The following is a 12,392-nucleotide window of genomic DNA, read 5'->3' as shown; positions in this document are numbered from 1 at the left end:
GTGAATGGGAAAAACTCCAAGTTGTGATATGAAAATAAAAATGTCAGTAAGTGTTTTTAACAAGACAGCGGAGAGTCACACCCCACTGCTGCTGCTGTACAGTAGCTGATCTGATTACACAGCAGAGAATCCTGCTGCATGAATCTGCGTATTAACGAGGGAGGAGTCGTGAAAGGAGGACAAGTCGCATTAAGTCGCGTTTGGTTCACGTTCTTACTCACATCTGGCCTCAGAGTCGACGCTCGTGTTGCGCAGCAGATACTTCAGATGACTCTGACTTCAGCTCCTCCTGATAGAAAGTCAGCTGGATTGTTTGAATGTGTGTGTGTGTAAAGAGTTAAAAGAGTGTGTGAGGCAGCTCCTGTTTGAGAAAGCGGTGGGAGCGCTGCCAGTTTCAGTCCTCCTCCAGGGCAGAAACTCTGGAATGTGTTTGAGGAGCGCCATTGAGATTTCTCTAATCACTTTTATTGTTTGGCTCTGATGATCCTGATCCACCAGGCTCACAAGGTTTTTTTTTTTTTTTTTAAATTTATGTACCACCTAGTCTTTGAATAGATTTATCTGCCTGTTGAATTCATGGCTATAAATAATGTGGGTTTTGTTCAGCAGCACACACATACACACACTCCCCCCAACAAACTTTCACAAATGATATCCCATCATTCTGCCAACACTGTCTCTCTGTTTTCCACACACACACACACACACACACACACACCAACACACACACGCAGGGATTGTGAGCTGCTGACAGTTGCCAGTTGCCACCTGACAGCTTTGAAATTGCAGGACAACACTGCAGAGTGATGCTGCAGAGTGATACCAGAGGAGCAGAGAGCCTTGTTCACCCTGTAGTTGTTAGTGTTTGCTCTCTCAGCTGATGAGGACCCGACTGTGCACAACTCCACAAGTAACTTTTCCGCTGCTTTGATGCTGTAGCAACAAAGTTTACACTGCTGACTGTTTTGTCCATCACTGTTTTTCTCTCCAGTTTTAGTCGGTTTTGCGGTCAGTTTTTTTAGATCAGTGCTACAAGAAATTAATATTAAAGTGGAGGTTGAGGATATTTCACGTGGGGTTGTATGAGGTACTTATCTATAGTCAGTGTATTACCTGCAGTAGATTCAGATCAGCACGCTGCCAGTTTGGAGAAGCAGCAGACGCACTGGCATAGAAGTGATGCAAAAAATTGTATTTTAGCCACTTTAAACATACCCACGGAAAAGAAGCTAATATCAGTTTAAGTGTACGCTTTATTTTGAATATTTTTACCGCTTTATCTTACTGTCAAACAGCCACCTACCCATAGCTCTGTCTGACTCAAAGTGGAGTAATACAGTGCGCGCCATAGGTGCACCTTTGTGTAATAATACGGTTCAACAGTTCACAAACTGTAGTAAAGGCCTCCAAGTCGCAACAGCTATTTCCACTTTTTCTAGTGTGTTGTTTCTCTGTCTGGTTGGCCATTAAAATGTTCCACTGAGAAGATACTGTGGTTTAAAGGGAAGTTTGTTTGAGGTATTTGTGAAGTGTGTTTTCCTTGATTGACAGGTGTCTCAGTCTCAATCTCAGCAACACACTGTTCTCTTTTTCTGTCACGTCACGACGTCAACATTAAAGTGGTTGTCTGTGTGTGTCTCTCTCTCTCTCTCTCTCTCTCTCTCTCTGGTCCGTCTCAGACCTCCTGGGTTTCTGCGTGGGGTCCTTCCGGTGAGGCCTCGTCGGGGCGTCTGGCACGTGCCCGACGGCAGCTGCACTACAGGAACGAGTGGGCATCATGGAGCGGCTGGTCTGTCTGCTCCCGCAGCTGTGGGGGTGGAGCCTCAGTGCGGACGCGTACCTGCATCACCAGGTAAATAAGCCAGCAGGGCAACACGGCTCAGTCTATACGCAAGGGAAAGGAAATTATATTTGTTTCTTTCTTGTTTCATCAACAATAAGTGACAATAAAAGATCTTTGTTCAACCAGACACTACAGCAGCATGTTCATTCACTACATAGTTTCTGTTTGCATCACTTTGTCCCATAAATCTCTTTGTTCTGTGTCCCAGGAACCCGGTGGGTGGACCATGTGCAGGAGACCCCAGACAATACAAGATCTGCAACACCAAGGTCATTTCAGCATGAAGGTTTTCACACTGTATGAGAAACTGACTTTCAATGGAAACATCTTAGAACAATGGCTAATGTTTGCTCCACCAGTTGGTCATAAAGGTGTGTTCGGCGCAGGTGTAGCACCTGAGGATTTTCAAGGTGTGATCTGGAATTTTACTGACAAATTAACCTGCATCTTCACCGCACTGCACCTCACAGTGGTGCTGCAGTCGGGTATCAGACCTGCTATTGTGTCGGAAACGTGCTGAGAGGTGGTGTGTGTGTGTGTGTGTGTGTGTGTGTGTGTGTGTGTGTGTGTGTGTGTGTGTGTTGTGTGTGTGGGTCGGGTGGGTGGGTGTGTCACTGTTGCTCATATTGATCAAAGGAAAAACACACAGATGGGTTGCAGCGTGTTTAAGCATGCTTGAATGTGTGTGCATGTGGCAGTTTGTACGATGTGTCGACGCCTCTCTCTCTGCAGCACTTCATGATACCAGCATGAGGTTTAGACTCCAACAGTTTGGTTCCCATTGACTGTTCTTTTTAGGATGAAGACTCGGTTTCAGGGTTAGGAGACTGGGTCAAGGTTAGGATAAGAGCTGAGGTTAGGTATGAAGTTGATATGGTTAAGTTTCAGATAAATTTCTGGTGAATGATTATGGTGTCCTCGCAATCCAATACTACTTCCTCACGGTGCGTGTGTATCTGTGTGTGTGTATGTGTGTGTGTGTGTGTGTGTGTGTGTGTGTGTGTGTGTGCAGGAGTGTCCTTCCGGCTCTGAGGATTTCAGAGAGATGCAGTGTGCTGCCTTCAATGACAGACCGTTAGTGGCGGGAAACTCCTTCAGATGGACGACCTTTCATGGAGGTCAGTGGGACAAATCACCTCTCGCTGCTGAAGACTTGTCGTTTGGAGATACAAGGTTTTCACAGCAGTGGTATAAACACACATGTGATTTGTCCACATTAAATTCTTCAAATCTTTCAAATCTACAGAGGCATGGAAATACATAATACATAGACATTAAAATAGCATTAAACAACAATAAAGACAGATTTGAATAAATACAAATATTTAAATAAGTCATATCAAGAATGCATAAAATCAGGTGAGAAACTTAGGACACCATTTCGAAAGAATTCCTCTCTCTCTTTATTTATTATTTATTTATTTTATTAACTATTAACTATGACCCAAGTCAAGTTTGAGTCAGGTGAATGAAACTGTTTCCACGCTCTGCCTAACAAACAAAAATCACATTCGGTGCTCAGATCTGAAAATACCAGCTGTGGTAGGGAGTGTGTGTTTTCCTCTGTCTGCCCCTCAGTTACTGTGTTGGTAGCAGTCATGTGGTAAATTTCCCATGCTGCCATGACTCCCACGTCTACTATCAGACCTGCTGGGTGTTTAATCCCACCTGTGTTATGAGTTTTCCCCATGACACCCGCCAGCTCTCTGCCTCCGCTCCCTCTCCGCTCTCTCCCAGTTTCTCCTGTTCACCTCCTGCCCGTCTCTGTTTGTCAGTCACCTCCCTCCCTGTCCCTTTGCCTTTGCCTATTTTCCCATAATAAACTAATGAGCCACTGACTGGACATCTTCCCTGCCAGGCTCTAACCCCTGTGAACTGAGCTGCCTGGCCCTGGGTCACAACTTCTACTACAACTTTGGCCGTGTACTCGATGGCACAGCCTGCGACAAGGAGCCTGGAGCGGTGTGTGTCAACGGGCGCTGCCTGGTGAGTGGAAACAATATGTGTGTGTGTGTGTGTGTGTGTGTGTGCGTGTTTTGCCTTCATTTGGTGTTCAGTCATGCTTATTTCAAAAATGGCTTATTATTATTTCTAAATATTTCAAAATAACTTTTTAGTTAAAGCTGGATTAGTGAATTTTCAGTCTGTAGGGGGCAGAGTAACTCCACAACACACAGTCCTGACAGATCATTACATATGCCCACTATTCCCTGAAGTTGTTAAGAATAAGACAGTTGCCTATTTGCACATCTACCTGACAGAGTTGTGTTTCTGTCTAATTATTGAAGTATCAATATTCACTCTGGTTTGGTCTCCACCACCGTCTGAGAAAAACAACTGGCTCTTCAGCTGCTAAATGTCCAGCTTTCTTCACCAGCTGGTCTCTAACCTTGTCTGTCAGCTGTTTGGTGCTGGGCAGGTAGTGGACAGTGGGTTTATTGATAAAACAATATGCCGCCTGCTGCAGCTGGGGGAGACGGTGCTAATGAAACCAAACCACAGTGAAAGTATCCTAGAACAGAAACTATGAGGTAAAAGAGGCTAAAAAGCTTCGCAGTGCTTCAGTGGTTTGTCAGTGACAGCGACACCTTTCACTTTGAGTCTTTTGATCCAGTGATGATAAAAATATATATATTGAAGTTTTTCCTATAAATTTTAGCTTTTCTTTAGCAGCATACACAACCACATTTTAAGCACCAAAACTTTCATCTCTTATACTTTTTATCAAAGAACCTATTACAACTGAACAGCTGTTCATTTTTTTGCGCTGATTATTAGGGCTGCATGATGTGCAAAAAAAATATCATATTGCCATTATTTTGGCAGATATATTGTGATATGTGATTTCAGTTGGAACGGTTGTTTTTACATTTCATTTTCACAGAAAAAAAAAGATGTTGATGTGATTTTTTTTGTCAGGTTTTTGTTTATGTTTTAGTGTGACTGGGTCAGGGTGTCTCTGTAGCACTGCATTTCATCACTTTGCCATATTGCAATTTCAATTTTTTTTAATTAATTGTGCAGCCCTCCTGATTATTAAGTCTGAAGAATTTAATGTCCATGCAAACCATGGAGGTGCTCCAGCTGTCCGGAGAAACTGAACAGGACCTTTCCTTCTGGGCTTCTTAGCTCCTCCCAGTTTTTAACCTTTGGTTCGATGCAGATTCAAAATGAGTCTGGACTCAGCTGAAGTTTCTCTCTCTCTCTCTCTCTCTGTCTCTGTCTCTCTCTCTCTCTCCTGTCTTCATTCCCACTCTGTTGTGGTATAAGTGATGTTGACCACTCTGACTGGAGCTCTCTAGAGAAGTGAACTCCATGCTGCGTGTTAGGGCCAGAGTGCACTCATCAGTGTGGACTGCAGCCTTCGGTTAGCATTACAGCTCTGCCCAGCACTCAGTCCACAGTCCAGAGTCCCGCTCCCACACCCAGTCTGTCCCCTCCTCACCCCTCCTCACCCCTCCTCACCCCTCTCACCCTCACACAGATGGAAATGAACTTGTGTCCCTCGGGTCCTGCAGCACATGCAGAGTAATGGCATACATACGTAACACTAAGTAGACACATCTGCTTCATGACGGTTCACTCACAGTCATATTATAAGTTATTTTTACACAGCTGACAAAGAATGAACTTGTGTCCGTGTTTACATATGTCTATATATATGTGTGTGTGTGTGTGTGTGCGCGCTAACGTGCGTCATGTGATGTTAATAAGTGGATTTATGAGCCGTGGACTTGGACTGGCTGAGGTCAGAGCTGCACAGGGCCTGGAACAGGAAGCAGATGCAGCCTGCAGCTGGTGTGGACGGCTGCAGGTCACAACTGAGATCAGACACGGCTGATTTGGACGCAACGTGTGTGTGTGTGTGTGTGTGTGTGTGTGTGCATGTGATATATGTGTGCAGTGTATGTAGATGCTCTTGCACAGCTAATTTTGCAGCGTTAACAGTTTTTTTTTATTTTTTTAGTTGCCAAATGTTGAACTGAAAGTTTAATCGATGTAATTATCCAATGATCTAATTTCATCTTCTGACAATCAATGTAATTGTGAGAAAATAGTGAAAATCATCTGACATCACATGTCGTCAGTGCCCAGGGGATGTCTTCAAATAGTTTGTTTGCTCTGGCAGACAGACCAGAACCCAGATTTGGTTTTGGTTTTTGATGGTTAACATTGATTTAAAAAAGAAAGAAGAGACTGCAGCCACGCTGGCCGCTCTGTGAGGATGTACTCTGGTGATCTCAGGCAGATCAGTATGTTAATATACTCACACTAAACAGCTGGGGATGAAGGGAAAATCATTAGTTTTGTGGATATTTGGTCATAAACAAAAGAACTGGACAGATTAAAATGTTAACTTGCTGGTGGCACTGGATGAAAAGTCCTTGAATATCTGTATTTTTTTCTGCTGTCCACCCAATAGTTATCAAAATGTCTGACTCAAAACCAAAGAAGTCAACCTCATGGTGGCGCTACAAGGGATCACTAAAGTTATTATGATTCCTCCTCTGGAGCCCATGAATGCCTGCACCTGATTTCAATCCAGTTGTTGTTGAGATATTTCAGTCTGGATCAAAGTGGTTGCTCGACTTAAACTGACTGTTATCAGTTAATATTTGACTGACCAGTCTATTAATTGAGTAACTGCTTCAGTTTTTGTCCAATCCCATCTAAAAAAGGAAAATAGAGGCTGCGTGCCTGTGTGTTTTGTGGTGTTGTGCAGGACCGTGGTGGCTCCCTCATTTGGGCCCTTGTGCACTCTGCTACCTTGTCACCGAGGATTCATTTCCTGTTGTGCACACACAGAGTGTTTTTTTTTGTGTGTGTGTCTTTTAAGGGGCTTAGGGGGATGATTATAGGTTCTCTCTAGATTATTGCTCTCTCTTGCCCGGGAACCTCCCCCTTGATTGGTTTGCTCTGCAGAGCGGGAGATGAAGGCCACAGAAGAAAGCGGCCACTGTAATCTATCCAGCAACAAGATTCTCATCACACCATAAACCATCCGGCTCGTCCTGCGTGCTCTTTGCTTTGGCATTTTAACGTTTACAGAGACATCTCTACGACCTGTCCTCCCTTCTCCAGTCCCTAAGCTGCTGTGTTTTTCTCCAAAGTAAATGTTTGTAAGAAGGAGAAATTGACAGAGAGAAGCAAATAAGAGGAGCAGAGAGAGTGGAATGAGTTGAGTCATGGCAGAAGATTTGAGGCGACTGTACAACAAAGAGAAAACAGAAGGGAAAGGTTAGAAGTTGCCAGGGCTCCTGTCAGAAAATGTGTCAACACACTGTCAGGAAACAAGTTTCAGCAGAGACATTCAGCCTGATCAGACTGTTGTTTCCTAAACAGCTGTGTGCTTTGTCGTACAGAAGCCGGGATGCGACTCCATCCTGGGCTCAAAGCAGCAGGAGGACGCCTGCATGGTTTGTGGAGGACACAACACCACCTGTCTGCACCACAAGAACGTGTACCAGAGCAACAGTCTGGAGGCAGGTAGGATACACACACACATACACACGTACACAAATACACACATTCACACATACACACAGACAATCATCATATTGTCTCCAGGAGGAATCAATTGCAGCAGTTTCAGGCTGACACTCTCTGGGATAATTCCAGGCGCTGTTTCTGTTTTCGCTCCCTAGTGTTATTAGTCAATCAGGATTAGTCAAGAGGTCATTGTTCTCCGATAAAGTGAACATTAACCATGGAAACAGTTTGTGCCAAACCAAAGCATTTGGCTGCCGTCCAGGAAGAAATTCAGCTAACAACAGTTTCTCCAAAATTACAGTTCTTAAACTTTCAGGAAGAACACAGAGTTCCTCAGGCCAAAGAACGACTCTCTGGCTCAACGCCACCAAAACTTTTTCTACCTACACTGGTACCTGCAGCTCAGAGGTTAATCCAGGGTCTGACTGTTCACAGCAGACATCGACATCTGCAGGGCTCTTCTTTGGTTTGCCCATATAGATAAACATTCAGAGGTAGAAGAAGAACTTTTATTGGATTAGATAGCGAGTGATAAAAATATGATCCTTGTGCCTCTGAATTCATGTGACTTTCATTTTGCTTGGACACGTGCAGTGTAAACCAAAACAAACTGAGCGCAAAAATGCAGCAAAAATAAAATTTGCTCCGTCTTTAACTGCGAGAGAAAATGAACTGTTCAGTGTTCAAGCAGTGGAGGCAAACATCCAGAAAAATAACACTCACAGTTCACTTTCAGTTCAAAGATCTATGCAAGTTAATGTGCACAAGGATGCAACAGTAATTTGCAAGGAATTTCTTCACATTTGGTGCAAACATTCACTTGGACTAAAGGAAGAACTGATTAGAGTTTGGTGGTCAAAGGTCAAGGTCACTGTGACCTCACAAAACTCGTCTTTGGCTGTAACTCATGAATTCATACGCTAATTATGACGCAGTTTAACTCAAATGTGCATAGGGATAAAATGAAGTGATGACATTTTATATCCAAAAAGGTCAAAGGTCAACTTCACTGTGACATTATAATGTTCTGCAAAAACACATCTGGCCCTTCAGTGCTGTAGCTCAGGAAGGGGAGATTGTGACCATATTTCCTGTAACTCTGCTGGTTGGTGAAGCCATACAACCGCGAGGCGCTGATCCCAGTTACTTAATGCAAAGCACCACATTCGCTCGTAATCTCTGCAGTGGTTTTCTGACAAGAGCTGCTCGGCATGAGGTCACAACATAGAGAAAGTCGAAGGGTTCCTTATTTGCACAGTGTTTCCTAACTAATACGCTATTTACTAGCTTGTGAGCATTGAAACACCCACAGCAACAAGCAAGAAATGGCAGCGATGTCACATGGTTTGTTCAGCGGCATAATGAGACAAACGGGACAAAAAGTTTTAGATCCTGTGTTGGCCTCTCCTGAGAATAGAACTGAATTGTGAAACTTACCACATCATAGACACACTCGCACACACGCACACACACACACACACACACACACACACACACACACACACACACACACACACACACACACACGAGCAGATAGAAAATACCCAACACCTCTGGTGTGCGACTTGGCTCAGGACTTGGCTCAGTAACAGTGGCCTCCTCACACAGCTCTGAGTGCGGGCAGAGTGGAGCTGACAGATGGGAGCAGCGGCCATAATGGCGCAGATTGAGCAAGAAGAAAACAGGCTGATAATGGCCGCTTTGTTTGGGCTCCTCAGCAGCCTTGGGAGGTTTTCTCTCTCCTCCTGCAGCTGCGTTTCCCCACGGAAGGAAAACTGATGGAGGGAAGCGGCACTAAATCGCTCCTCACAAGGTCAGACGCCGGTGGCCCCGAGCTCATCGCCGCCCGTCTTTGACTCTGACATTTCCTCAGTCACAGTGTTGCGTCTTCATAGAGCTGAAGCCCCGCAGATGAACCCTGTGCATAGTTTCTCTCTGACACGGGTAAGCAGGAGCGACCGGAGTTACACGCTCTTCACAGGCCGTGATGAATGGAGTTCATCCTGGAGCTGCTTTTCACTCCAGAACAGCAGGAGAACCATAGAACAGCAGGAGAACCATAGAACAGCAGGAGAACCACAGAGCTGCCCCTGCCTCCTTTTTGTTTTGGCTCAGAAGTGAAATATCACTCTGTACGGTCGTGATCCCAGCTCATTCATAAATCGTGTCTCTTTGTGCTCGTGAAGCGATTCTTTCAAACATCAATCGCAGTTAATCATTAACGACGTCACTGATTCTGATCGTTTTATAATGACAGACAATCATCAACCAAGATACAACCTGCCAAGACCTCTTCAAAAGACCATAACTGTATCTGATTATTAATCCATATTATTTGTGGGTTACTGATTACCTACCAGTTACTCATTGCTGAAAATGGCAGATGCTGATTTAATGTGCTATTTGAAGATTAACCCTGAATATAATGTGCATAGTACAAAGGCCTGCAGCAATCTATATTGTTGAGTCACCAAACTGTAAAATTCAGAAACGTGCAGCGTTGCTCAGTGCAACGACAAAGTGAAAGACACAAGAATGGCATTAAACACAAATGAGAGTGTGATGAAGAAAAGAAAAAAAAGACATTTGCATTGGTAGAAATACCGTATGTTAGAGGACAGGACATAAATCACCAGACTATGAGTAATAAACACCAGGTGCAAGTCGTGTTGGACATCTGTCTGGTTGCACATCTGCATGAGCAGACGTGTCCAGTTGTGTCTTTACACTGTTTTCTACAGTCGTGACAATAAACCTCTTTAATATATGTGTCTAGATACAGTATGTCCTACATTCTCTCAGGGTGTTGCTGGTGCATGTTAATTGTATCTTGTGGATACGTGAGGTGTAATTGACATGCAGTCATTCAAGTAAGCACATGAACAGTTTGGGCGGTGTATCGGGAGAAACAAAGATTTCACCTCAGGTGATTCCATGATTATTATTTACATGATGCAAAATCATAAGCTCCAAAATAAGATATTGTGAGGTTGTCCAGGGATGATTCGGCCCTGATCCGCTACCTGCTGGATCTACTTTAATCCTCCAGGTTCACACAAAGTTTGCAGGCAGGTCTGTGAATGTGTGTGTTTTGTTGCAGCTGTTGTCTATGCATGTGTTGGTAAAGAGCAAGTTTCATGTTGTAGTCAATCTTCAATTCAGCTTCTCACAGTTGATGTATAGCAGTGCTTCTTGTCAGAGTCACAATCTCCACACGCCAATGTGAATTTAAATTCCCCTCTAACAACAGAGATGTTTTTATTTCAGACCATTTACATGACTTCTCATTGTGTTTGACCTCTCAGTTACTTTAAGTCACATCCCAGCACACCACTGTAAACTGAACGCTGGCGTACATCCAGTATCATCACCGCAATGCACCAGCCAGTCTGAAGGGATCAGCGTGTGACTTAACTTTTAATGTTCACCTTCATTTAGATTCAAATCACTGGACTTTAAAAGCTTCTCTTTTCTTGGCCTCATTTTACGTTGTTGTAAAGCTGCTCTAAGAGCAGCGCTCGTGTCCCTGCTCGTAAAAAAACAGATTTTTCCTTTGATCGTGTGAAGTAATAAAAAAAGGGGGGGGGGGATTAAAATTAGAACCAAGCCTCTAACTCAGTGTCTCTGTTGGCCAGCCGGACCCTTTGGATACAACGAAGTGGCCATGATACCAGCTGGAGCCACTCACATCCGAGTCACAGATAACAGCAGGAATTATCTGGGTAAGATTCATCCTGTCACACACACACACACACACACACACACACACACACACACACACACACACACACACACACACAGAGGACACCTGGCCTGCTGCGCTGCCGTCAGTTTTAAGTTTTACACTGAGGAACTCACTTCACCGGCTCCATCTCTGCAGCCACTTTAAATTAAAGCCGAGACTTTCAGTGACTTCCTCTCCCCAGAGACAGGAGGGACTCAGCACTCCCATCTGGTCTCTGGACCTGCTGTGTGTTTTCCAGGCAACATAATAACCAAGGGCGTCTATTCTCATCCTTGTTTATGAGACTAAAATAAAACAGGCGCCAAAATGGCACACACTGCGGTCTTGAGCGGGACACCCGTAAAGGCTTTATCTGACCACTGGGGCAAGGCAGGTGAAGGTACTTGATTCCATCTCATGTCATGGAAAATCTCTCTCCCTGTGCTGAGGGGAAACAGCTGCCATATATAGCCAACTGGCATATTTCTGCCTCTGACAGCCTTTACCTCAACGTGACCCACTGATATGATGAAGAGCTAATTTCACTCACTTCTCAACACTGAATAACACCAAACTTTTCCGTCTTCTTCCCTCGCCCAGCTCTCCAGAACGGTCGCTCCCAGTTTGTGATCAACGGTAACTGGAAGATTAGTATTCCAGGCGAATACAATATAGCCGGGACCAAGCTGCTGTACCGGCGCTCAGCAGACACCTGGGAGAGCTTCGAGGTGACGGGACCCACCAAGGAAGACCTCCATCTAATGGTGAGAGTCCCAGAGGACGCTGGAACACGACAGCTCGGCCGTCGTTGCCATCTTGTCCCAGAAACCAGATAAAAATCCTCACATTTTTAACAGCATTTGTGAACTTTGACTTCATCATAAAGCCCTTGTAAAGGTTTTGATCGTTTGCATGTGAAATACGTATTTATTTTAGATCAGAACAAAGGCTGCACAGTCAACAACATTGTGCAATATGCTGTTAACTTTAAGTTATTCGAGCATTTCACCAGGTTTGAATAAGTAATTGATTGTTTCCGTTCAGGCTCCATGCAGGTATTTCACAAACAGACCAGGCAGCTGCTAACCATTGCTTCCCTCTGACATCGTGTAAGGACGTTGGTCTGTGTGTCCTGTGAAGTATGAATACAGCAGCAATCATGACTTCCTCCTGGAGGACTGTTACTCTGGTTTATTGCCTGAAATTCATCCTAGTTCTCCTTTGATCCCTAATCTTTATGGTAAAGACAACTTTTGGGACAACAAGCCCAAAAAGCAATTGGGATCTTTCATTTAGTTGCCATGCCTTGTTGTTCATCGCTCACTTAATTTAGTT

The 12,392-nt window shown here is 44.3% G+C and overlaps 1 protein-coding gene across 2 annotated transcripts in view; it reads left to right on the top strand.

Moving 5' to 3' along the window:
• The window catches only part of adamtsl5 (ADAMTS like 5), a 31,265-nt gene that overhangs the window by 12,937 nt on the left and 5,936 nt on the right, over positions 1-12,392 (top strand). The window contains exons 3-9 of one of the 2 annotated variants that reach the window (XM_022747627.1): positions 1,680-1,852; positions 2,052-2,112; positions 2,856-2,961; positions 3,702-3,829; positions 7,207-7,330; positions 10,969-11,055; positions 11,658-11,821. In XM_022747627.1, the coding sequence (XP_022603348.1) occupies positions 1,680-1,852; positions 2,052-2,112; positions 2,856-2,961; positions 3,702-3,829; positions 7,207-7,330; positions 10,969-11,055; positions 11,658-11,821 (843 nt within the window). The remainder of the gene's footprint in view (positions 1-1,679; positions 1,853-2,051; positions 2,113-2,855; positions 2,962-3,701; positions 3,830-7,206; positions 7,331-10,968; positions 11,056-11,657; positions 11,822-12,392) is intronic. The other variant, XM_022747635.1, reaches the window with a different exon arrangement.

Source organism: Seriola dumerili, unplaced genomic scaffold (genome assembly GCF_002260705.1).
Source record: "Seriola dumerili isolate Sdu_G_001 unplaced genomic scaffold, Sdu_1.0 BDQW01000011.1, whole genome shotgun sequence".
NCBI classification, from domain to species: domain Eukaryota; kingdom Metazoa; phylum Chordata; class Actinopteri; order Carangiformes; family Carangidae; genus Seriola; species Seriola dumerili.
The sequence above is the reverse complement of the archived record's forward strand: the minus strand, read 5'-3'. Positions and strand labels throughout refer to the sequence as shown.